At 33.1% G+C, this 24,051-nt stretch overlaps 1 protein-coding gene across 2 annotated transcripts in view; it reads right to left on the bottom strand.

The window, feature by feature from the left end:
* The window catches only part of LOC107454243 (basigin), a 71,209-nt gene that overhangs the window by 18,025 nt on the left and 29,133 nt on the right, over window positions 1-24,051 (bottom strand). The window contains exon 1 of one of the 2 annotated variants that reach the window (XM_087149719.1): window positions 238-520. The exons of the other annotated variant lie outside the window; for it this stretch is intronic. Coding sequence (XP_087005845.1) covers window positions 238-307 — 70 coding nt within the window. The 5' untranslated portion in view covers window positions 308-520. Of the gene's footprint in view, window positions 1-237; window positions 521-24,051 lie in introns of those variants that run through there. 2 annotated transcript variants of the gene reach the window in all.

A 24,051-nucleotide genomic window follows, 5' to 3' on the forward strand; every position in this document is an offset into this window, starting at 1 on the left:
TTTTAATAAGCTTTTTTAGAGTCATATAAGATTTGAAAAATTATCCCTACAAAATTATATTTGTAAACAACCAATTCATAACTGGAACTGATTAGTTTGGGTGTATTAAAATTAAATCTGAAATGCCAAAATCAATTTGAAAGGTGCACAGGCATTATAAGCTATTTAGTAACGAATATTTTTAGTTATATCACTATTAGGAACTTAAAATTAAATTAAATAAATCATTTTACTTACCCGATATAAAACAGGCAAGGCCACAAATTAGTGAAGGTATGAGCTGTTTGCTGAATTTTAAATCTTCCATATCCAGAATTAGATCGATGTAAAACTACTCTATGATATCAACTTATCATTACGCAATCATAAATAAAAGTTTAATCATTTACAATAGTCACATTAAGAGACGAACACAAACATTTATACATTAAAATTCCTCCATCATCTTCGGCTCTGCGCACAGCAGAAAGACCTGCCTGCGTGAAAATGTTAATATTCGGTTGTCGGTCGCGCAAATGCCAGATCCCTTTTTACAGATGTTTTTTACTAGCATATTTAAGAAAGCGAAACTTATTTTTAGTTTCACTTCCGGCATCATCATAGCTATCTTACAAGAAGTGACACATAAAGCTTTATTTTTTTTCCCCTTACTTTTCCACAATTAAAAAAAAAATTTCCCAAAATACTATCCTGCGTTCGATTAAGCTACATAGCTAATGGATGGAAATAATTTTTATGGTTGCGGTTTCAATAATTAGGTTTCGTTGTTGGTTTCTTTTTTAGCCCGGACTTTTAAATAGGAATTACCTATTTAACTAACTATTTTTGGAAAAAGCCACTATAAGCCGTCATAAAGAAACTCAACTACCACTTGATATTATTTTTTCTCGTTTTATATTTGTTTTCCCAACTCACGCTCGTTTTAACACAAATGGAGGCCAATTTTAAACTGACACTGTATTTATTTTATACTCTTCCCACAATATGACTTATAAACAGGCAGTTAGAATGGTATAAATAGGCTAAAAAAAAATAATGAAATTTTGTTCATTAAAGTGAACATAAGAGTAACTATTAGTTGTTACGTTTATGTCAGTCATTTCCAACGTTTTAGTACTTAGAATAGCACTTTTAGAAATGACACACATTTTCTCTGCCACATTTTAAAGTATCGATAGGTCAGAGGGAATCATTTAATTTTTTAAAAGTAGTGAATTAATTGTTGTATTTTGCCCTTCTACTTAATCATATTTTATTGATTGTGTAAATTCGTGTAGTAAGTAGTAAGTATGGATCAGAAGGTGAATCAACTTATCAATAAACACGAATTCACATAACAAACAAACTTAACAAGTTTTATTATTAAATATAACAGAGCTGTAAAAATATGGCAAGAAAAAGAACGATAATTGTTTTTCTTTATAAAAAGCAAGCGCGTGGCTAGATAATGATTGCACGCGACAACTGGTAAACGGTTTCAGCGCAGTGAAAGTATTTAACGATAGGTGGCGGTCGCCACACCATCTCCCCTTCTGGAAAAAAAATAATTAAAGTTCAAATTCCTCAGTTAGCCTTTTTGGGAAGTGTACTACTCGTCCAAAACGAGTCTTTTTTATGGCAGCAGGAATTCGATCATTTTCAGTTGGTCGTAAAACAGGAGCATTTTGTACCAATTTAGAAGGAATATCTGGCGGTTCTGCTAAATCAGAACTATCTGAGAGTAAATGAGCTGGTTTTACTCTATCAATTGACACTACACAGTTTTTACCTTTGATTCTGATAGTGAAAGTTTTGTCGTTACGACTGTAAACTTCATAGGGTCCAGTGTAGGGTGTATGAAGAGTTGGTTTTACTGCATCAACTCGTAAGAAAACATGTGTGCAAGCAACCTAGTCTTTGAAAACAAAAACATGTCTTTTGTCGAGGGAAGAGGTCGGAACTGGCTTAAGATTGTGTAGGTGACGATTCAATTTTTGCAAAAACATATTATCGACCTTCTCTATTTCCGAAGAGGCAAAAAATTGTCCCGGAAGACGCAGATTCTCTCCATAAACCAACTCAGCTGGAGAACATCCCAAATCCTCTCTATACACAGAGCGCAATCCAAGTAACACAGCAGGTAAAGCAAAAGTCCAGTGGATTGAGGTATGACACATAATGGACTGCTTAAGAACCCTATGCCACCTTTCTATCATTCCGTTCGCTTGAGGATGATATGACGTTGTATACGAAAGACGTATACCAAAGTTTTTTGCTAAAGTACGAAACAGTTCACTTCTGAACTGAGATCCTCGATCAGTTGTTATACCTTCAGGAATCCCATATCTAGCAAACCAATGAGTGTAAAGAGCTTGAGCAACTGTCTCGGCTTGTATATTTGTCAACGGTATTGCCTCAGTCCATCTCGTGTACCTATCGATACATGTGAGACAATATGAAAACCCTTGTGAAGAAGGCATAGGTCCAACTAAATCAATGTTTATATGGCTAAATCTTTTGCTTGGAACAATAAATTCTTGCAGCGGCGAGTGAACATGGCGAGAAATCTTTGCTTTTTGACATGCTATGCATGATTTGGCTAGTTTTGCGATTTCTCTTTTCATGTTTGGCCAAATAAAACGATCAGTAATTAGCTTCACAGTAGTTTTAACACCAGGATGAGCAAGGTTATGCATGGCGTCAAATACTTGGGTACGAAATTTTTCAGGAATAAATGGGCGAATGAATTTACTAGACGTATCACAGAATATGAAATTTTCACTGTTGGGTATTGGAAGTTGTTGAAGTTTAAGACTGGAATTTGTATCAGATAAAATTTGTTGCAATTCGGGATCATTTTTTTGAGAATGAGCGATTTCATCGAAGTTCAATGATTGAGGGAACTTAATGCTATTGATTCTTGAAAAGGCATCTGCAACAGGATTTTGTGATCCGTCAATATGTCGAATGTCACTTGTAAATTGAGCAATGAAATTTAGATGGTTAATTTGTCGAGGTGAGAGTTTGTCATATTTTGGATTCAAGGCATGAGTTAAAGCTTTATGATCAGTGAAAACAATGAAGTTTACTCCTTCTAATATGTATCGGAAATATTTAATAGCTGCAAAAATGGCTAAAAGTTCTCGGTCATATGTGCTGTACTTTTGCTCTGTCATGCTAAGTTTACGAGAGAAAAAACCAAGAGGCTCCCAACTATTGTCACTGGTTACTTGCTGAATCGATGCTCCAATGGCCTTATCAGAAGCATCACACATTAGTGCAAGTGTTGCTTTAGAATCAGGATGGGCAAGAAAAGTTACATTTTTTAGCTCTTCTTTGCACTGAGTAAAAGCATTTTCTGACTCTTCTGACCATACTAAAGGAGTCTTGTCATTTTTCTTTGTGACACCCAACATTCCATTTAAAACAAATTGTTTTTCAGCAGCTCGAGGAAGAAATCGTCTGTAAAAGTTAATAATGCCAAGGAATCTACGAAGTTCATTAACAGTTGAAGGTTTGGGAAAATTCTCAATTATTTGAATTTTTTCAGGAAGTGGAGTTATACCCTTTTGGTCAATAAAGTGACCCAAAAATTTAACTTTGTCAGTAGCAAACACGCACTTAGATAAATTTACTTTCAAATTATGTGCCTTCAACCTACGGAGTACTTCATCTAGATGTAACAAATGCTCTTCAATAGAGGAAGAAGCGATGAGTATGTCATCAATGTATACAAAACAGAAGTTTAAACCCTGAAGGATGTGATCAAGGAGTCTCTGCATGGGCTGGGCGGCATTTCTTAACCCAAAGGTCATGTAGTTAAATTCAAATAAACCGAAGGGAGTTATGATAGCGGTTTTCTTTATATCGTCTTTATGCATTGGCACTTGATGGAATGCTTTTTTTAAATCCAAAGTGGAAAAGACAGTTTTTCCATACAAATTCGAGGAAAAGTCATGTAAGTGACGTATGGGATAATTATCCGGTACTGTCTTTGCATTTAATGCCCGAAAATCCCCACAAGGTCTCCAAGATCCATCTGATTTTTTAACTAAATGTAGAGGACTACTCCAACAACTATTAGAAGGGCTGCAAATCCCTTTCTGGACCAAAACAGAAAATTCAGCTTTAGCTGCTTCTAGCTTGTCAGCAGATAATCGTCTAGCCTTAGCTGCCACAGGAGGTCCTTTAGTCTCAATAACATGAGTGGTATCGTGAGTTTGAGTTTGGTTTGGCGTATATTCAATATCATCAAATACGGTATTGTATTTTTTGATGACGCTATCAAGTTCAAAAGAAGATTTTAAAGTAGTTATACTAGGTAAACTGTCTGTACTTATTTTACCTCTAGTGGAAACTGATGTTAATCTGTCAATCAAACATTTTCGCTTTAAATCGACAAGTATATCGTAATTTGACAAAAAATCTGCTCCCAAAATAGGTCTGGAAACATCAGCTACCGTGAAAGTCCATTTAAAAAGACGACGTAAACCTATGTCAACAGTTAAAGAACGTTTTCCATAAACAGGAATTTTGGATCCATTAGCAGCTACTAAATTTAAAATTGACTCTTGTTTTTTGCGTTCTGCAACAGATGGTGGTAGGACGGATATATCTGCTCCTGTATCTACAAGAAATTTAAGACCTAATGTCTTCTCACAGATGATTAAGCGGCATTTATTTTCTTTGCCATAAACGCCTGCCACCAGCGACGTCTGGCATCCTAGTTTTCCGGTTTAAAACTACAAGGAGGAATGCATTTGTTTGCCCTGTCTCTAAACCGAAAGTGATACCAACACATCCGTGTTTTGCTATTAGAGCGATCACGACGTTTGTATTCATCTCTGTTTTGGCTACGACTACGAAATCTCAATGCTTTATCTAGTTTTTTACTCAGTTCATTAATCTGAGTTTGCATGGTAATTATAGTGTCAGATAAACCAACAATTTCGTTTTCAGACTGCAGTGTCGATTTTACCGTAGCAGAGTGAATTTCATTTGAATTTGACACATCGGCAATTTTATCAGCCATCATTGCTAGTTTATTTAATTCGTCAGACGAAGTACTAAGTATAGCTTGCATCTGTGTTGGCAGTCTTTGCAGCCATAACGATCTTAAAAATTTGTCATCCACACTATCGCCAGCTAAATCATGCATTTGGCGAAGCAATGCAGATGGGCGTTTATCGCCTAAATCGATATCTTGAAGGAGTTTTTTAAGTCGTCTCTCTTCCGAATCACTAAATACTTCAATTAGTCTATTTTTTAATGTTTTATACATATCATTAACTGGAGGTGAAGTAATTATATCACTTACTTGCGCCAAGATTTCAGTTTCGATCGATGCTACGACAATATGGTACTTTGTATTGTCTTGTGTTATTCCACTCGTAATGAATTGCGATTCGACTTGCGAAAACCAGATGATAGGATTATCTTTCCAAAATTGTGGACATTTTACTGCAACTCGAGCCAACTCAGTAGTGCCAGTTTCACTTTCATTCGTGTTCGGCATAATTCACAGTTCGTTGTCACCAATATAAATTCTCTGTCCGGGTCACCAGTGTAAATTCGTGTAGTAAGTAGTAAGTATGGATCAGAAGGTGAATCAACTTATCAATAAACACGAATTCACATAACAAACAAACTTAACAAGTTTTATTATTAAATATAACAGAGCTGTAAAAATATGGCAAGAAAAAGAACGATAATTGTTTTTCTTTATAAAAAGCAAGCGCGTGGCTACCAAAAAGGCACAATCAATCCACCAGTCATTGTCATAATCAACTGGGTTGCCTTTTTCTAACATGAAAGTTTGAATAGGGTCACGTAATGAAAAAAATCTTTCTAAAACTACTCCTCGACTGAGCCAACGAATTTAGGTGAAATAAGGGTCAGCAAAAAATTTTTCGTTCAAATCTTGTAAAAACTGCCTGATCTGTCGGTGATTCAGTCCTCTGCTCCTTATAAAATTTATTATTTTAATTATAGGTTGCATTACATGGTCCATTTTTAAATGTTTGGATGCCAATGATTCCTGATGAATTATACAGGAAAATCCCACAAAATTCCCTGATGTTTTCTGTTTTAATTTAGTGTTTGTCAGCCATGGCAGGAGCGCCATCCGTAGTTGTGCTGCTAAGTATATTCCAGTCGAAGATTCCTCTTGTTGCTAAGAAATGGCGTTACTGTCTATCTCTCTCGCTTGTCCAGGCACGCTCTGCCCTTGAAATTACTTATAAATGTAGTGTGCACATTTTAAAACTTCCGTAGAGGAATCGAGTGAAGTCTAAAAGCTCTAAAAAAACCCGATTCTTCTTTCTGTGACACATCGTGATCGCGGGCCGTATTAATACGAACCGGGGGCCGGATGTGGCCCGCGGGCCGTATCTTTGACATGACTGCTCTACATGGCAGAATTAAAAGAAATTACTAGTCACAGAGCGACTAAATATAACAAAATGTGTCTGCCTAGGTCATCACAGGAGGCGATCGATGTGAGCTTTATTATTTTATCTCATAACCGTCGCTGAGCAGCAGATCCAATTTTCTGGTTAACGACTACTAATGTTCAACTCCATAGCCTTGTCAGTTTGAACATAATCCAGAAGACAAGCGAACACCTGGATTAAGTATTGGGAGAAATTTGCTGTCGTGGATGACTTTTTGATGGAACAACTCGGTATTTGAGTTGCATGGAAAGGAAAACCACGAAAATCTCCACCGGTTAGCCTCACTGCAAGGGGACTCTAACCCATAGTCCGTTTACCACTGAGGATATTTCACGTCAGCACCGTGGTCGGTGCGAGCCGGGTACGTAATTTGTATCGATCAGCCATTGTTGGAATTCGAATCCGGTTCACCTTTTGGAAGCTCTATCCCCCGGCTCATAAGTGGAGGTGTGGGGGATCATACTCCAAGCCTTTCATGTGCGAAACGAACGCTCTATCCCCTGAGGTACATCCCCGTTTAATTAATTATTATTATAGCAATATAGCCGCTCTATCATTGTTATAATTACTATTATTATTATAAATACGGAATTATTATGAATATTTTATAATGCTCTGAAAATTATTTTATTTCGCGCTTAATTCTTAAAACTTTTCTTTATTTAAGAAATGAACCTGTAATGCTCACTATATTTCAGAAATGTTTCAAAAGAAATGCCTCACGTTATTAATACTAATAGTTTTTAAATCGCTTTAAATTTTTGGAAAAGTGCCCATTATAATGAATGGCACAGCCGGCCACTGGTCAGTAAGCAAAATTTCAAAATTTTGCTCCGTATATTCCACAATCAAAATCCGGAGTGATTAGAATTTTTCAAAAACCTAATAATTTAGTTTTTTTTCCTTAATTAAAAAAAAAAGAAAAAAAATTAAACTTAGATTCTTTTTTCTAAAGCAGCGAAATATTTTCAAATTCAGGACTCTACAAGAAAAGGTTGGTTTCACTCTATTATTCTTCAATAATAATCCTTTCCTTGCTCGAGCAGAACTTCGTAAAGCTCCATTTCTAAAGCCTTCTAATTGTCAGAAAGCCATGCCGAAAATTTCACGGCTCGGTTCACTCTAGTTTCTGACCGATCGATCAACCATTGTGAAATCAATTTTACACGATAATACTCTTATACGCCTTGGTGAACAATGGCTATTATCATTTCACGCTATCGGTTTTAATTGACCATTTTTGATAAAAAACCTTTTTTTAAATAAGAATATATTTAAAAACAAGGCTCTATCTTTAAAAAAAAACTATGCCTTTTAAACAACGAATTTCCTAAATTTTTTCTGTGTTATTGTGTAACTATTCAAACCTAAATTCCAGTGCTCATGATGGATAACAGTTGATCAATAAAAATATCCACGAGGCAATGTGCGAAATATTCTCGAAAGTTTTATAATTGTGATTTTTGCTTTAGTTTATGCGCGTCATTCATGAGAGTTTTCTGTCATTCATAAATTCTAACAGGTCGTGAGACTAAAACAAATTGAACAATATAAATAAAGTGTATGGTTAGTCACAGTGTCATCCCTCGTATGGCTATATTTGTGTAAAATAGCACCGTTGGTTATTTGTTTGGGTAGCATCACAGAAAGCTTGCGGAGTCTTCCGAATTCATTTGAGAAATAGATTGAGAAAGAACGCATTATATTGGAAACATTACAATTATAATAATAGTTTATGGATGGTACGTTTTCTCAAGCTTGGAGGTAAAAATCAGTCGGAAGTAGTAAGTCGGAAGTCTTACGACGAATCCCTTTGCGCCATCTGGGCTTAGCTTAACATTGTCAACCATCCATTGAGGTCAAGAATAAACATCAGGGATATGTTCATGAAAGGTGAAGAAATCCATCCCTTTTTTGAAACGAAGGATAACTGGTGGGGAGAAGTAAATTGTTTACAACAGTGTGGTGCACAAACGGATTTGGTCTGGAGAAGAACTTTATTAAAGGAAGGTTATGCTCTCAGTATGATGGGATTGGAATAAGGGTGGTTTTTTTTAATCTTCCACAAAGAAACGGTATAATAAGTTCGGGCATGCACCATAAGCAATTGGACCCAGTTTTAAAGAAGCTGTCATCCCGAAACGTCATCAGCTCATCAGTAGTAAAGGAGTAGTGAACGATAACGACAACGCGAGACCATCTACATCTATGGTGATCAGTCAAAAATTATGGGATGTGTTTCTCCACCCAGCATACTCACTTGACATTCCTCTGTCTTGCTCAGATCTCTTCAAAATTCCTTGAGTGAAATAAGTTTCATTTTTTTGAAAGTAAAGACAGGTATAAAGTGTTTCTGCTTTTTCTGTATTGTATCTAAAATATGACGTGTGTTACATCAGTTTACTTTTTCGGAAATCGTAGGAATATCATTAGTAGAAACTTACCTTGAATTCTGGAGAAAGAAATAAGATCTACGCAGTTAAAAAAGAAATATTAATACACGCGTTATTTGTGCCAACATACATTCATACCTTTAATAAAGAGTCGTGAGAAGATAAATTACTTCGAAGCATTGATGTAATTGAGACAAATAGCGTAGTAGATCAGGCTAAGGGAAGCACAAAATTTACATATTATAAGAAGAGTACTTTCCTCTCCAACGATTTAACCTAATAATGTATATTTGGAAAGACGTTGCGATTCAGATATAGAATATTGTTATAATCATCGTATTAGAGAGATTTAACTGTCTTTTTCGTTCATTTAGTTTCGTTCATCTAGTTGAGCGTAACGATTCAGATGGAGAGGATTGTAATAATCTTTCTATTGGAGAGATTTTGCTCTCATTTTCCTCCATTTTATCTAGTTGAGAGGAAGGACGTAGCATATCAGGTGAAAAAAGTGCAAAATCTCTCTATTAGGGAGATTTTACTCTCCGGTACATCCAATTGAAGTTGAAAATGAGATTAACATGTTTCCTACTTGAGAGGTATGCATTTCTTACTAACAAGTTAATCTGATTGGCCAAAATGACTTAAAGCACCGGTATTGCATCCATTATAAGTAGCGGATATTTTATAGTGCAAAAATATTATAAATATAGCTTCCTTATAAAATTATGGAATAAACAGCTATTCGGAAATGCGTCATCCTTTGGCAAGATAAAATAGCTTATCTTCATCTACTTCAGTGTTTCCTAAACTTATGACTTTAGTGTACCCTTTCTAAATTTTTCGTAACGCTGTGCACCACTAATTAAAAAATGAATGTATTTTTTACTATAAAAAAATTGCACAAAAGTTAAAAATCATAATTGGCTGTTGACACCACTAATTATTAACTGTTAACTCTGGAAAAAATACCCAATAGAAAAATACGTCATCGTAAATTTTCATAGCTAGCTTTGTTTTTAAATAAATTTTTTTGAAATTATCGTTTACTGTAAGATATCGCATACAAAAGCGTACCCCCGCTAAACTGTTCCGGTATCCCTGGGGGTACGCGTACCACACTTTGGGAAACACTGATCTACTCAATCTGAAGAGACATTCTTAGTATTTCATACTGGTTATCTTTCTTAACTTGACATTCCTTTTGAAGGAGAAAAATTCTTTTTAAGGTGGGACAAAATGCAGAATTTAAATATATTCCCATTCATATAGTCCTATTAAAAAATTAAATTTCATTAGGATTATAATAATTATGTTTTAAGTTGATTTTAAATTTTCTACTGCAACAGTTGAAAGTAATATTGAGAAACTCGCGATATAACACTGTAAGATAAGTGGGAAAATCTTAAAAATTTAATTGACTATACTATATATTTCGCATCTCCTCCCAGAATATCTTTTGATTGGAACATTAAACCGATTAATCAAAAATACCATGTCTGAAGAATTCAAAAAGAACCTTACTCTTAGGACAATTCATAAGTTATGAAAAGGTGACTTATCCGAAGTCTCAATAGCCCAGACATAAAATGGTGGCGGAGTTAGATCATGACTGTCTCTCGAAACACTCGCACAGGTTCAAGGGTCTCTGTAATCTGAAGACGGGTCATGGAGGCTGTTTTTCGAAGGTTCTGTCGTCGCATCAAATAGTTCTTTTTCGCAAATAATATGCTATATTTTTACAACTGCTGTGACTTTGCAACAGTTACTGTTGGGTCAAGTTGAGCATATCTTTAGCCAGCACCTTCGATGTTTATTTTGAAAATAGCTCAAAACGTCAATATGGAGAAAAGCCATTTGTTTTGAGGCGTTTGTGGTCTAATTTTACTATATTTAAAAACTTGCTCCAATGCTGCATTATCTGGGATCGTAAAAACTTGAAAAAAATAAAAATAAAGCAGTGATTTTGATAAATTTTGACTCGGTGGAAAAATATCGCCAAATTGGCGATTTTTCTTTTAAAGAAGTTTAATAACTTTAAAATTTTTAAGTTATTTATTCGTTTTAAATCCCAGATAATTCTTTATGGCAAGATGACACAGATAGTTTAAAATTATAGCTTTGTTTCAAGTGTAAGGCAAACTGTGGCTTTTTCCCCCGTAGAGACAGAGCTTCGAAAAAGCAAGTTAACCAAACGTTCTCTTGTGGACTCCACTGGGGGTTCACAAGAGAACATGACATGGGCCCAACGCCCTAACAATCAGGCCATTCTGGCCGCCCAGAGATTATTTGAGTTCAAAAGTTAGTGTTGAAATTTCAAAGCCAAATGATTTTTTGAGTAATATATAGGCTTTGTAAATAAAATAGGTGTCTCAAGGCTACGCTATTTCCCCACTCTTCACAACTTTTCTCCTGTCCGTTGCCATGGTTTCGGCAAATCTTGCATATTTTTTTTGTCATTCGAATACATTTCAGTAAGAAGTTAGAATCATGGGCGGATTTACATGTAAGCTAAATCAGCTGTAGATTGGGATCCCGAGATGACAAGGACCTCCAGATCCCACATTTTTTCTTCGTTTTTTCAAGTTATATTCGGAGCTGGGGCCCTCTGAACCCCTTATTAATTTTCTTCTTCTTTTTAACGTTGTCGAACGCTTTTCAAAATCTAATCGAAGTGCTTACAAATATAAAATAATTGCTATTCTTCACTTTTCTAACCAAAAGAGCAATAAAACGCATATATCCACATCTATCGACAGCATATATATTCGTAGCTACCACCCACAGAGATGTCAAATAGCCTCCTCACTTTACACTGCGGGAAGATGTTTTGAGCTTCTAAATTGACTTGGACTCTTTTGTCCTAGCTTCCGAAATATCGGATAGTCACCCACAGAAACACCCTTTTGTCTGATTTCTGGTCATAAATTGCTTGGAACAAAAAATTTCTAGGGCTGTAAATAGGGGGAGGGTCTTGTTAGTATTTCGTTGGGTCACTCTGTTTTCATATTTCCGTTGTGTCACATTATCGTTAAAGTGGTCCATGTTCAATTCTAATTTTTCTTTTTTACAAAATTTAGATATTTTTTATAATTTATTATAAAAGCTTTTTTTCGTTAGCTATCCTAAATGCTTCAAATAAGCTTATTGTTTAATTTACGTAATTATCGCAATTGATTTTATTTTGTTATTTTCCAAATTAATCGTACATGAATCTGTGAATTCCGAATTTCTATATCAAAATTTTCGTAGGATATTAAGAAGACATAAATTGTTCATCTTTGGAGGTAAGTAAATGTTTACATTAAATCAACTTCTGTTCAGGGCTGGTTCATTCTTCTCTTAGAGCTAAAGCTACGATTTCCCTCCTCATGAGATGGGCATACAGTTCTCGGAGATCGCAAGCAAAGATATTATGAAAACTTTGCATCATTCTCTCTGTAAAAATAAGTTCGACTTTCTCTTGATATTAGCTTTCAAACTTTAGACAATTAACACATTATTTTCGTTCAAAAACATAGTTCAAAAAATTTTCTTGGCAGTAATATAAATAAAAAATGCCATTTTAAACTAATAAAAATATTTTACTGGTTGTCGTAAATGACACTATAAATACTTCCTTTGGAAGTTTTTATTTTTAACTTTTATTATTAAAAAATTAAAGCATATATTGACACTTTTTAGATACATATTGTTCGATAACAATAATGAGTAAAGTTAGGTTAAATTTAAAATCCTGATATTAAAATATGCTGTTAATGGCAAATCGTTTATTCTTAATCATTAGGAAACAACAACCTTAAACGCTAATTACTGAAACAAAATAATAATTTAGGTTTATAATAATATTAGAAATTTTACAATTGTTTACAGATATTTAAATTTAAGAGAAAATAATTGAAAAAGAAACATAAATATTTAGAATAACTACATTAAGAATATATTATGAAATTAGGAGAATTTAACTATTAATTATTTATAGCTTTTCATTATTTAAGCTAGTTCTAATTTTACAAATTCCCTTCTTTGCTCAGAATTTTTTTTCTGGATGTGTTCCAACGTTTCAGTACGCTGAACTATATTTTTTAAACCTTATTTCTTCATTATTTTCATTTTTCGAATCCTTTTCTAAAGTTTTAATTCTCTCTTTCAGTACTTTAACTTCTGTTTCTAATTGTAGTATTATCAAAATTCGCTGTACTTAAAAAAACTTTTTATTCATAGTATTAAAATTGCTTTTCTTTGGTCTTAGAGTTCTTAATTTGTCCAATGCATGAACCAACACTTTGCGTTTATTCAATCTTTCTTGCCGAGAAGAACTTGTTTGTAAAGTAGAAAATGGCAAATTTAATTTTGGTATTACAGTAAATTTTAAAATCATTCTAATCGGCAATCCAAGCAAACGATTTCTCATATCATCTTCATAATCTTCTTTCAAGAAATGCTTACGGCATATTCGTGCATATTTTATATTAACTGGGTCATTTCGTTTGCAACATTGAAGCCATTCTTTACATAGCAGTTCATTTACTTTAGGGAACACGAGGGAAATTATATTTTTCCCTTTTGTGTTTCTATCAGAATTTTTGCAAACTGGCATTTCGTTAATAATTTTAAATTTTTGTAATTCACTACGAAAAACTGTGGAAAATCATTATCGAAATGCCTTGGAATATGTCACAAAAAAGATTACTCCATTATTGGTTAGAGTTAGCTTGACCGAACGCTCCGTTCTTGAATTTAAAGTTCAAACATTGCGCCGCCGTGACGTCACAGGGGAAAATTGGAGGTTTGGCGCGGCGAGAGTTTGTTCAAAGGAGTGAACCAGCCCTTCTAGTTAGTGAAAACATCAGTTAGGGAAAACATAGAAGGTTTATACAGTTTTTTATTTATACATTTTTCAACATAATAAATTTCAAAGTTGAAATTATTAATTATCTAATAGCTTATAAAATTTGCCCCCCGTTTACATCAATATTTTTTACCTAAATTAGAAACTTTGTCAAATTACGAAATATGTTTCATAAATAATTTTTTAAAAGCTAAAAAACTGGGTCAAACCTTCGTAAAAAGGATAGTTTGACTTTGTTCTGAAGGATGAATATTTAAAGAACCAACAAAGCAACAAGTTAGTGTCTAAAAGATGTGATAATTTTGTTTAAAGAAACATCAAATCTAATAGTTATTTACTGATGAAAATTAAGAAATCTGAAACAACATTGTTAAAATGAATATAAGGTTGATTCAGTAATTTGAACTATATGGAGAGAAATATATCTTCTTAATTTATTTATTTATTTTTTGTTTAATATTTTGTGATTTTTTTGTTTATTTATTTAAGTAGCGGGCTACTATTCAATTCCCTCCTTGACAGGCCTGTCTGCCAAAATTCTTGATTTGGTCTATTCTGGATGAAATTGAGATAACCGATGTGATTTTATTTTAGTTTTACTAACTGCTAATAGACAGAAACAACATGATTTTGCTTGACAGAGCATTGAAATCAAATGGTCATCAGATGTTTAAGTAAATTTGCTGTGTACTAATTTTGACATTCACCAAAAAATAAATAATTAAAACTTATAGATTAAAAGTCTGGTAATAATTTGATACGATATTTAGCTGATGAAAACTTTTGTTTACAGTTAATAATACTATTGTTATTTATCACTTTGAAAAATATTGTAATAGGCTATCTGACAGACAATTTGCAATTGCCATAAGAATTTTGCAATGCACCAGGCTAACTGAAAATATCGTCAGCTTTTTCAAATCAGTCTCATATTTTATGTTTTCACCTACGTATTTTTGGGCTTATTTGAAACTACTCGAAGAATTACTCAGTGAGTCTAAATTTACTCTGGACTTATTACAACCCTTACGTCAAAAAATTGAACGCGGAACCCGAGTGTTTAGTTCTCAAACATGCTCGGTACTCATTTATCGACCCAGTAAAGGGATAAAAGGCTGAGTCAACCTTGCCCTGCCCAAGGATCGAACCGAGGACTCGTGTCACGGGAGTGTGAACTTGATTGCCTTAGTTAGAAGTTTGTTCTTGATAAATATTGTTATAAATAAAAACATTTATTTTCTTTTTCTATCCTGGACATTTACTAATGTATTAGTCCAAAGTTTTCAGCGTACAACTAGCTTATATGACAAAAGTAATTCAATAGTGATTAAAGGTTACTTAAAAATGCATGATTGTTATCTGTTTTCATTTCATTTTAGTAAATAGTATCAGAGTATTTATATTATAAAACTTGTTTTCCTGAACAATGCAGACAGTTATTGGTTATTGTAAGTATTTTCCTACTGCATTATCATGGCTTACTGTACTATTTACTCTGTTTATTAATATTTGTAAAACAATAAAAAAATTTAATTTATAGCTAGATTAGGTAAACAATTATTGATTAATTATTACTTATGATAATATAAGTAGTAAAATTTACTATTTAAGAATTGATAACTCATAACTCTTTCTGACCTCGCGAATTATTTTAATATTTTGTTTTAATGGTTTCATTTTATCATTTCTTTCTCAGGTTAAAAGCGATTATTACACTAAGGAACATTTTTTTCTTTGTTGCCTGAGATTTTTGAAGGGATCTTAGACATTTTAGCGTCGCTGATCTCAAATTTGTATGATGATCTCCATATGAGCTATACAGTTTTTATGCTATTCAACAATACATTACTTACCATTTTTTCAACATTCACTCGTGTGATAACTACGCCTCCCCACTTCTCTGCTACATAGGGAGTAGTAGGAGGAAGAGTGGGGTGGATACTTAGTATTCGCTCGAGTCAATTTCAAAAAATCCTTGTTAGGAATTTATAATTGAATTTCACTGTAGCTTGCAGCGAGAAACCGTTCGCATACTTGAAATTAGCAAATCGAAAATATTTATAATCAGTTAAAAATCAATAAAAAACAAAAAACAAAAATTTCTCTTCCCTAGAGTAACTTGTTTTGACATACGTTATACCTACTACGGTATTACAATGTGTCCGAAAATGGTTTTTTTCAGTAGTATCAAAACTTTTGCTGTAATATTTTTTGTAATAAATCAGATTTAAAAGGATTTTCTCCACCCCTACCTATAAATAATTCAAACAGGCATTGGGGTCACAGTACCCAAAAAATGACAAAAATACCAAAAAAATTTTTATTGCTTATAAAAAACCTTCAAACTATTTCAAATGTACAGAAAAAAATGTATCTCTCTATCTACATTTTTAAAAAAGTTATGAATGATTTTAAATTGTTCTAATACAGAAACTTGCTCAGCAGTCAGACTTCAAAATGCTTTTTCGCATAGATGATAATTTTGTGTCTTAATCTTAATTAAATCCCTAAGGAATTTTTTCTATTTAAGATAAAGCTTTGAAGTAAACTTTTTTATCTAGAGTATAATACTCTTATTTAAACTGTGCATGGAATAAGCATTTTATGAGATATTACAACTTTTACGGCATGTTATATATACCTAACAGGAGTTTTTACCCTTTTTTTCTACTTTTTTACAAAATAATCTATAAAAAATATTCTAATTGATATATCAACAAATGAATGCACAAAATTGTTAAGATAAATATTGCAAGCACTATGAAAAAAACTTTTTTTGAAAATATGTTAAAATAAAAAAGCCTTAGGGATTTAAAAATTTAGAATTTTTTCGACTTTTTTTAAAATTTAAAAAAAATTAAGCAGTTTAATCATTTTTTGAAGATAAATTATTGATTATAACTTAAATGAGCATGTAAAGCATCCTCAAAATGAATGATTATACCTTTATTTTAAAAAATTGTTTCAAAGGTACTGTGACCCCTTAAAAAGAAATGAAAAGGTCATACACTCCAGGATCTTAAAAATTTAATAAAAATTCTGAGTGTTTAAATATTTTTAAGCTAGTATCTCTACTACTGGAAAAACATTTCGCACTAACCTCAAATAGTGGAGGGTATGTTTTGATAAAATAAAGACTTCTTGATTTCTAGTCCTATAATTTATTTAATGTTATACAAGTTATTTAATGTTATATAGCATTCGTCTACCAGCTTTTCTGTCATTTGCCTACATGCAATTCAGTCTAATCCTAAATCTAAATAGTAATCTAATCGGAAATATAAATCTAATCCATACGCATGAAATTCGATTTCTTTTCCTTGTTACTCGGAAACTATCTTTTATTCGTGATATTGTTACTTCACAATATATCTTTCGAAGCCTTTCAGTTAAGAAAAAGGAACAACAGTTTAAGCTGCGTGAGACAAGGCTATAGTTTTAAACTATAAAAAACCAGTTTACTGTAAAGAATTATCTGGGCTTTAGAATGAACTGACAAATACCTTGAGCTGACAAATACGCCTAGATTATATTCATCAAAATCAATGAATAATTTTCAATTTAGTTCAACTTTTATGAGTTCAGATTAGGCAACGTTGGAATATTTTTTTAAGTATTAAAAATCTACATCATAATTGCTTTTTATTTTCGCAAAAACAGTGGTTTGACATTCTCTGCCATTTTCAGAATTAGCTTAAGAATGGGTTTTTCAACTTGATTTAACAGTCACGAATAACTGTTATGAAAATAGCATTATTATTCAGACACAAAAAGGGCTGCCTCAGTATTTTAATTTCTTAATTGAAATTTACGGTAGTTGTTTAAATATTTTATAATAATATCATATACCAGTAACAACATATAATCATCATATGCTTACAGATGAACTTTATTATGGTCATAAAAATTCTATAACTTCTGAATCACATCATTCAATATTATGAGTTTCGTGATTTTAAAAGCAGATTTAAAATGTGCTCTGTTTTCCAAAACAATTTTTCGCTAGTCACTTATCTGAGATTTATTTCCAATTCATTTAAACAATCTTTTTAATTTTTGTTAATTAGAATTGGGTCGAACAAAACATTCCTGTCCATTTGCAGTTTTAAAAATCCAGTATTCACGTTAAATTTAAGGAAATTTAAGTTTTGGTATCTAGAAAAACTGGCTAAAAAATATTAAATAAACTTTTCCAATCGCCTTGTACTTTAAAACACACAGTCTAAATACCTCTTAACATGGTATTTTGAAGATCTTTTACCTAGGAAAATTTTTTAAAAAAAGCCACAAAGTCAAATTTAATAGCCTTATACACTTGAAGCGAGGCTATAGTTTCAAACTATGTATACTAACCAGCTGTACCCAATTATATGGGAATTAAAATGAGCAAATAAAAAGTTATTAAATTTTTCTAAAAATCGCCAGTGCGGCGACATTTTTCCACTTGGATTAAAATTATCAAAATAAATGACTTATTCCTATTTTTTGCGATTTTTATATGAGCCCACATATTACAACATTGGAGCTTGGTTGGTAGGGCACTGGGCCCATGTCCAAGAGTTCGTGGGTTCGATCCCAGCCGGCCGAAGACTCCTCGTGTAGTACATGGTGACTGATGCACGTTAAATCTGTCGAGTCGCTAAGTCCTCCATGTTCCCATAACAAATCAATACTTCTGCGGGTACTGATCCAGGAGTTTCTTTCTCTTCTGAATTGGTTCAAAATTACAAAGCTACGGAGTTGAACATTAGTAGTCGTAAACCCGAAATTGAGTCGGCTGTTCGACGACGGATATAACATTGGAGTCAGACCACTGACTATAGTTTTTAACCGTAACAGCCAACGACTTCTAAGTGCAACCTCTAATTTTGTAAACCCCAATAGTCGTTTTTGTTTATCCAAGTGATGCTGATTTTTAACTACTCAATTGATTATTTTCCTAATTTACGTCATTCTCATTCATTGTAATTTAATTATATACAATTGTTCTTTTTCTATGCACTAATTATCCTCCCTTACAGCAAGCTCCAACAGACGAGCTTTAGTTGGTCTGTAGGGTTGTGGGATTGAGCACTAAGTGCGTGGGACCGCACACGCGTCTTTTGGGTGATAGCTGTGTGGTTTCCGTCTCCGAGATGATGTGCAGGGGATGTAGTTTTACGCAGTGACCATGAAAAGTAGCAAACCAGCTTCGTGGGTCGGCTGGCCACCTTTGGTGCCCATACATTGGAGTAAGACCCATGGTGGCTCAGGAGATAGAGCGTTCGCCTTCCAATGAGATGAACCGGGTTCGGATCCCAGCTAAGGCTGGTAGATACGAATTCCGCACAGGGCTCACACCAACCACAGTGCTGACGTAAAATATCCTCAATAGTGGACGAATCATGGGTTAGAGTCCTCTCGCCGTTAGGCTAACCGTGGGAGGTTTTCGTGGTTTTCCTCTTCATGTCACGCAAATGCTGGTTAGTTCCACCAAAATAGTTCTCCACGAAGGCAAATTTCTCCAAATACTTGAGCCAGGAGTTCCCCTGTCTTCTGGGTTGGGTTTAAAATTACAAGGATATGGAGTTCAACATTAGTAGTCGTAAACCCAAAATTGGGTCGGCTGTTCAACGATGGTTATAAAATAAAACATTGGAGTAAGTTACAAAATATTAAAAAATTAGAAAATAAAAGCCTTTTTTTCTCAAAGCTGTGGCATTTCTCCATATTGATGATTTGCGTCATTTTCAGAATAAAATAGAGGGCTTAGGGTAGATTGAACTTAAACTAACAGTCATGAGTAATTTTTGCCAACTGTTGTGACTATTATCGTATCATTATCAAAAAAGCCATCATTCCATGCAACACCTAAGCCTTCGGAAACCAACCAACCATAAACCAACGAGTTATGATTACTATCTCATTTTGACAAAGTGTGGCAGAAAATAAGATTACATTGAAAATTGTATGTTTTTGAGATGGCCGGTTTTGTAACTGAATGAGAAAGATACTGTATAGGTCAAAATCATTGTAGTCAAAGTGGTCAAAATCATAAAATAATAAAAATATATACATCCACTAGAAATCTTACCTCCAGCCCCAAATGCAATCTTTACTTTAAACATATTAATTTCGTTTTGTATTCAATAAATTTTTTAAAAAAATTTCGGAACAATTTTTAATTAATCAAGAAATTATCATTTTAAAACCTGAAAAAAATATATAAAAATGGCGCAAAATAGGAGCATTTAAAGTAGTTTTTTCACATAGCGCATGCGCAGAAAAACTTTAAAAAATTTTTTATAATTTTATAGTGACTAATGAAAAAGATCCGATCTGAAAAATTTAAAATTTAGAAAGTTTCAAGTGATTTTCAAAGTAGTTTTGGTAAATGATGAAAGAAAGTTTTGGATGGTTAGGGGTTTGCCACAATTTTTTTTTTATTAAAGTGTAATAACAAACAAAATGAAATGAATGTACACCAAAATGAAATGGTATAAGAGAACACATGGGAAAGAAAACATACTTTTAGGGCAGGGATGAGCAAAACTACGGACCGCGGGCCAACTGTGTCCCGCCGGAAGGTTTTATCCGGCCCGCAGATAGAATTTTAACTTGCCGATTCGTGGCGAATATAAACAATATACATTATACATCCATTTTCTTGTCTACTTTGTTTAAAGCTAGTTTTTCTTTTTTCTTTTTGAATAAAGTACTGGTGACCTTTTTTACTTTCTCTATTTTTGCTCAACAAAACATAAATTGATGGAAATAGCTTCAGACAGCTTCAATTGGTGAAATGTTGAGAGCAGAAGTTCTTCATAGATTAGCCGTAGATTCGCGCCAACAAGTGTTAGTCTTTCCCGAGGACCTTAGAGGTGAATTGCACTTCACATGTGGCAGACTGCGCATTTTAAGCTTCAACTAGCGGATTTTTCGGCTGGCGTGGATTATTTATTGCGTATGGAAAGATTACACACATATAACGTTATTGTAAATAATGTCGAAATTATTATATGTGTAAAATAGCTAGTGCTTGTTTGGTTATTTGTAAAAAACTTTAACCCCAAAATGGTTACTAAGAAACGCAAAGTTGATTCAGACTACCGTGCGTTCAATGATGAATGGACTTGGAAATATTTTCTTACAGTTGTTAAAGATAAACCAGTTCTTATCTGCAATGAAGCTGTACCAGTTTTTAAAGAATACAACATTAACCGACATTTTACAGCCAAGCACAAGAATGCCAACTGCAAAGCAATATCTGAATGTGAAAGAAGACAGAATGCAGAAAGTCTTCTTAAAGAATTATCAGGCCGACGAAATTTTTTCAAGAAGATAAACAGTATTCAAGAAGCAGCTACGTATGCAAGTTACATTGTAGCATGCAATATAGCTAAAAATAATAAATCTCTCGGCGATAGGGAGTTTGTTAAACAATGTATGCTCCAAGTTTCTGATGTTTTATGTCCAGTCATGAAAAATAATTTTGAAGTTGTTAGCTTCGACATTGCGAAACACGGTGACTTCTAGAATCGAAGCCAACGATAAAAATTTGATATCACAATTAGAGTAAAAAATTGCACAATTTAAATCTGGCGTACATGCGTTCTTTAAAGGGAAATACAACGGGATGTGATATTTTTCGTGAGTTTCAGGAAGGGCTATTATTAACTTTAAAAGTGCCCATAACAAAAATATGTAATATATTTTTTTACTATTGCGTAATACATCAAGATACTCTTTGTAAATCTGCATTGAATATGAAACCCCGTGCTTGATGCAGTAGCAAAGCTTGTTAATACTATTCGATCTCGTTTGCTAAAAGACGATATTGCGTCGTTCCTCCATGGGATATTTAGCAGGGTGCGAAATATTAGAAGATACAGAATGGCTGTCAGACTTTGCATTTTTTACAGATTTTTCTTTGCCATATGAACAACTTGAATGTTAAGATGCAATGGAAAAATCAATTCATCGATATCTGGACCCATCTCAAAGCTTTTAAACTGAAGCTTAATCTGTTTGCTGGGCAGCTAGCCAAGAACGTTTCATTTCTCGAAGTCAAATTCAATACCCTCAGAAAATAAGGAAAAGCTTGAAAGATCCTTGAAAAGCTTATGAAGATGGCTTGAAAAAACTCCATTTTGAGTTTGAAAGCAGATTTCAAAATTTCAGTGTCAATCAAACAGAATTAGATATTTTTACCATGCCTTTCAACGTAAATTGTGAAACAGTGAAGTTGGATTTGCATCTTGAATTAATTGAGTTGCAATCTAACAATCATCTGAAGCAGTTGCTTCTAAACATGCCAAAGATTGAGTTTTACAAATCATTACCAAAAGCTAGTTTCCCAAATTTAATATTTCATGCCCAGAAAATCAGTGCCATGTTTGATTCATCTTATGTATGTGAACAAGTGTTTTCAACTATGCACCTAAGAAAAAATCATTTCAGAAGTAGACTAACTGACAAGCATTTGGCCTCGTTCCTTAAAATAAGTACATCTCACTTCGAACCTCGATATAAGAAACTTTTAAAAAATGAAATCACAATTTCATTCATCTCTTCAAAGATTTAAATTAAAACTTGTGTATCGTTTTTTTATTTTAGAAGATTTTACTTGGCCCACCAAACTTTCTTTTTCCCGATATTTTGCCCTCGATCAAATACGTTTACGCATCTCTGTTTTAGGGGGATGATTCCCCAAAATCCTGGTGTCATTTTTGATTTGTCTTATTTAATAGTTCAAAAGGACATTAGTGGAAAACTCCTTATCATTCAGAGCATTCTTAATAAAATTAAAAAAAACTTCCACGATAATCCTCTCAGTATATATATATATATATATATATATATATATATATATATATATATATATATATATATATATATATATATATATATATATATATATATATATATATATATATATATATATATATATATATATATATATATATATATAAGGAGAGAGTGGAATGATAACACATAGCCAATCACGGAAGACTTCTGGAGCGCACAAAACAGCCAATCAAAATTGAGAACGCATGTATGTGAAAAGGCAATAATTTTTAATAATGCTGTAAAAAATACAAAATACAAACTGACCCCAAATAAAACTCAGAGGACTTCGAATCAAATAATTAAGAAAACTCTACTATTACGTTTATAAAAAGGAAGATTTATTAACCCAACAACAAAATTATAACATCGCCATTCCAAAAAAAAAAAAAAAAAAAAAAAAAAAAAAAAAAAAAAAAAATCTCACACTTGTTACGTAAAGCTATAAAAAGACCAAACTAGAGCCCCTGACAGAACGATTATTAATGCAAACGATTATATATGATTATTATGAACTAAACTTTATGCAAACGATTGTTTATGACGTCATTAGAGAAAAGGGTCCTTAACGCAATATTATCCAGTGTTTATTAATAATTTTGACTGGCAATGTAAAAAGATATTTGTTCTAAAGTTGCAGTTATTTATTCCAATATATTTTAATAGATTTGATAAATCGGGTAGAGTTATTAGAAGCACGAATCAACACTCTCAAAAAACTATTTACATTCCAAATTATCAAAATATATTGAACAGAGTTTACTTTAAAATACTTATATCTTTTATAAAAAATGGATCTCCGTGAATATCTTAGGCGATATCAACAGCGGCATAGAGCTGAACATGATTTAGCTGCACAAAATTAACTGGAAAATAATCGTAGTGCTAATAATACGCGACGGCGGAATGCGCGGCGAAGAAACGTTGAAAAGTCAAGACGTTTAAATGAAAACGAATACCTTGGTGTACTTACGAATACGTCCGATTGAAACTAAAATATTTTGTCAGTTGACAGTATTGAAGTTAATTGAGCAATTATTTGCAATGGTATTTGCTTTTGAAATATTACTTAGAATCAACGTATTAATATTACATGTTTTAATTTGTTTGTAATTTTTGTAAAGTTTTTTTCCATTTGGTTTTAATTGTTTTTAGTTTTAAATTTAAATTACTGGGGGGGGGAGATATAAAGCACCATGTAGGGAGCGTCCGGCATCCTATAAGATCAACAATGATTTGAGTTAGGCTCTACCACGCGTGCTTCGGATACGGAGATTAATCTCCGGCTAATGCCCTATAGTAATGTGTTAAATAATATTGCTTCCTCGCTTTACATAAGTTTATAATATTGTTTGCATTGAAATTGCTTTATATAAGTTTATAATGTTGATAATAAGTTCCTCTGAGATTTTACAATCCTATCATATTCTCTCTATGTAATGTTGGTGCAGAAAAATTGCCAGCTAATCTCCAGGAAAACTACTTTAAGTTTGTTCGCGAAGCGAACGAAAATGTAATTGCGTAGCAATCATCGGGGGTTGGCGAGTGGTAG

This window comes from Parasteatoda tepidariorum, chromosome 8 (assembly GCF_982258835.1).
Source record: "Parasteatoda tepidariorum strain Cologne lab strain chromosome 8, Ptep-v5.0, whole genome shotgun sequence".
Lineage (NCBI taxonomy): Eukaryota > Metazoa > Arthropoda > Arachnida > Araneae > Theridiidae > Parasteatoda > Parasteatoda tepidariorum.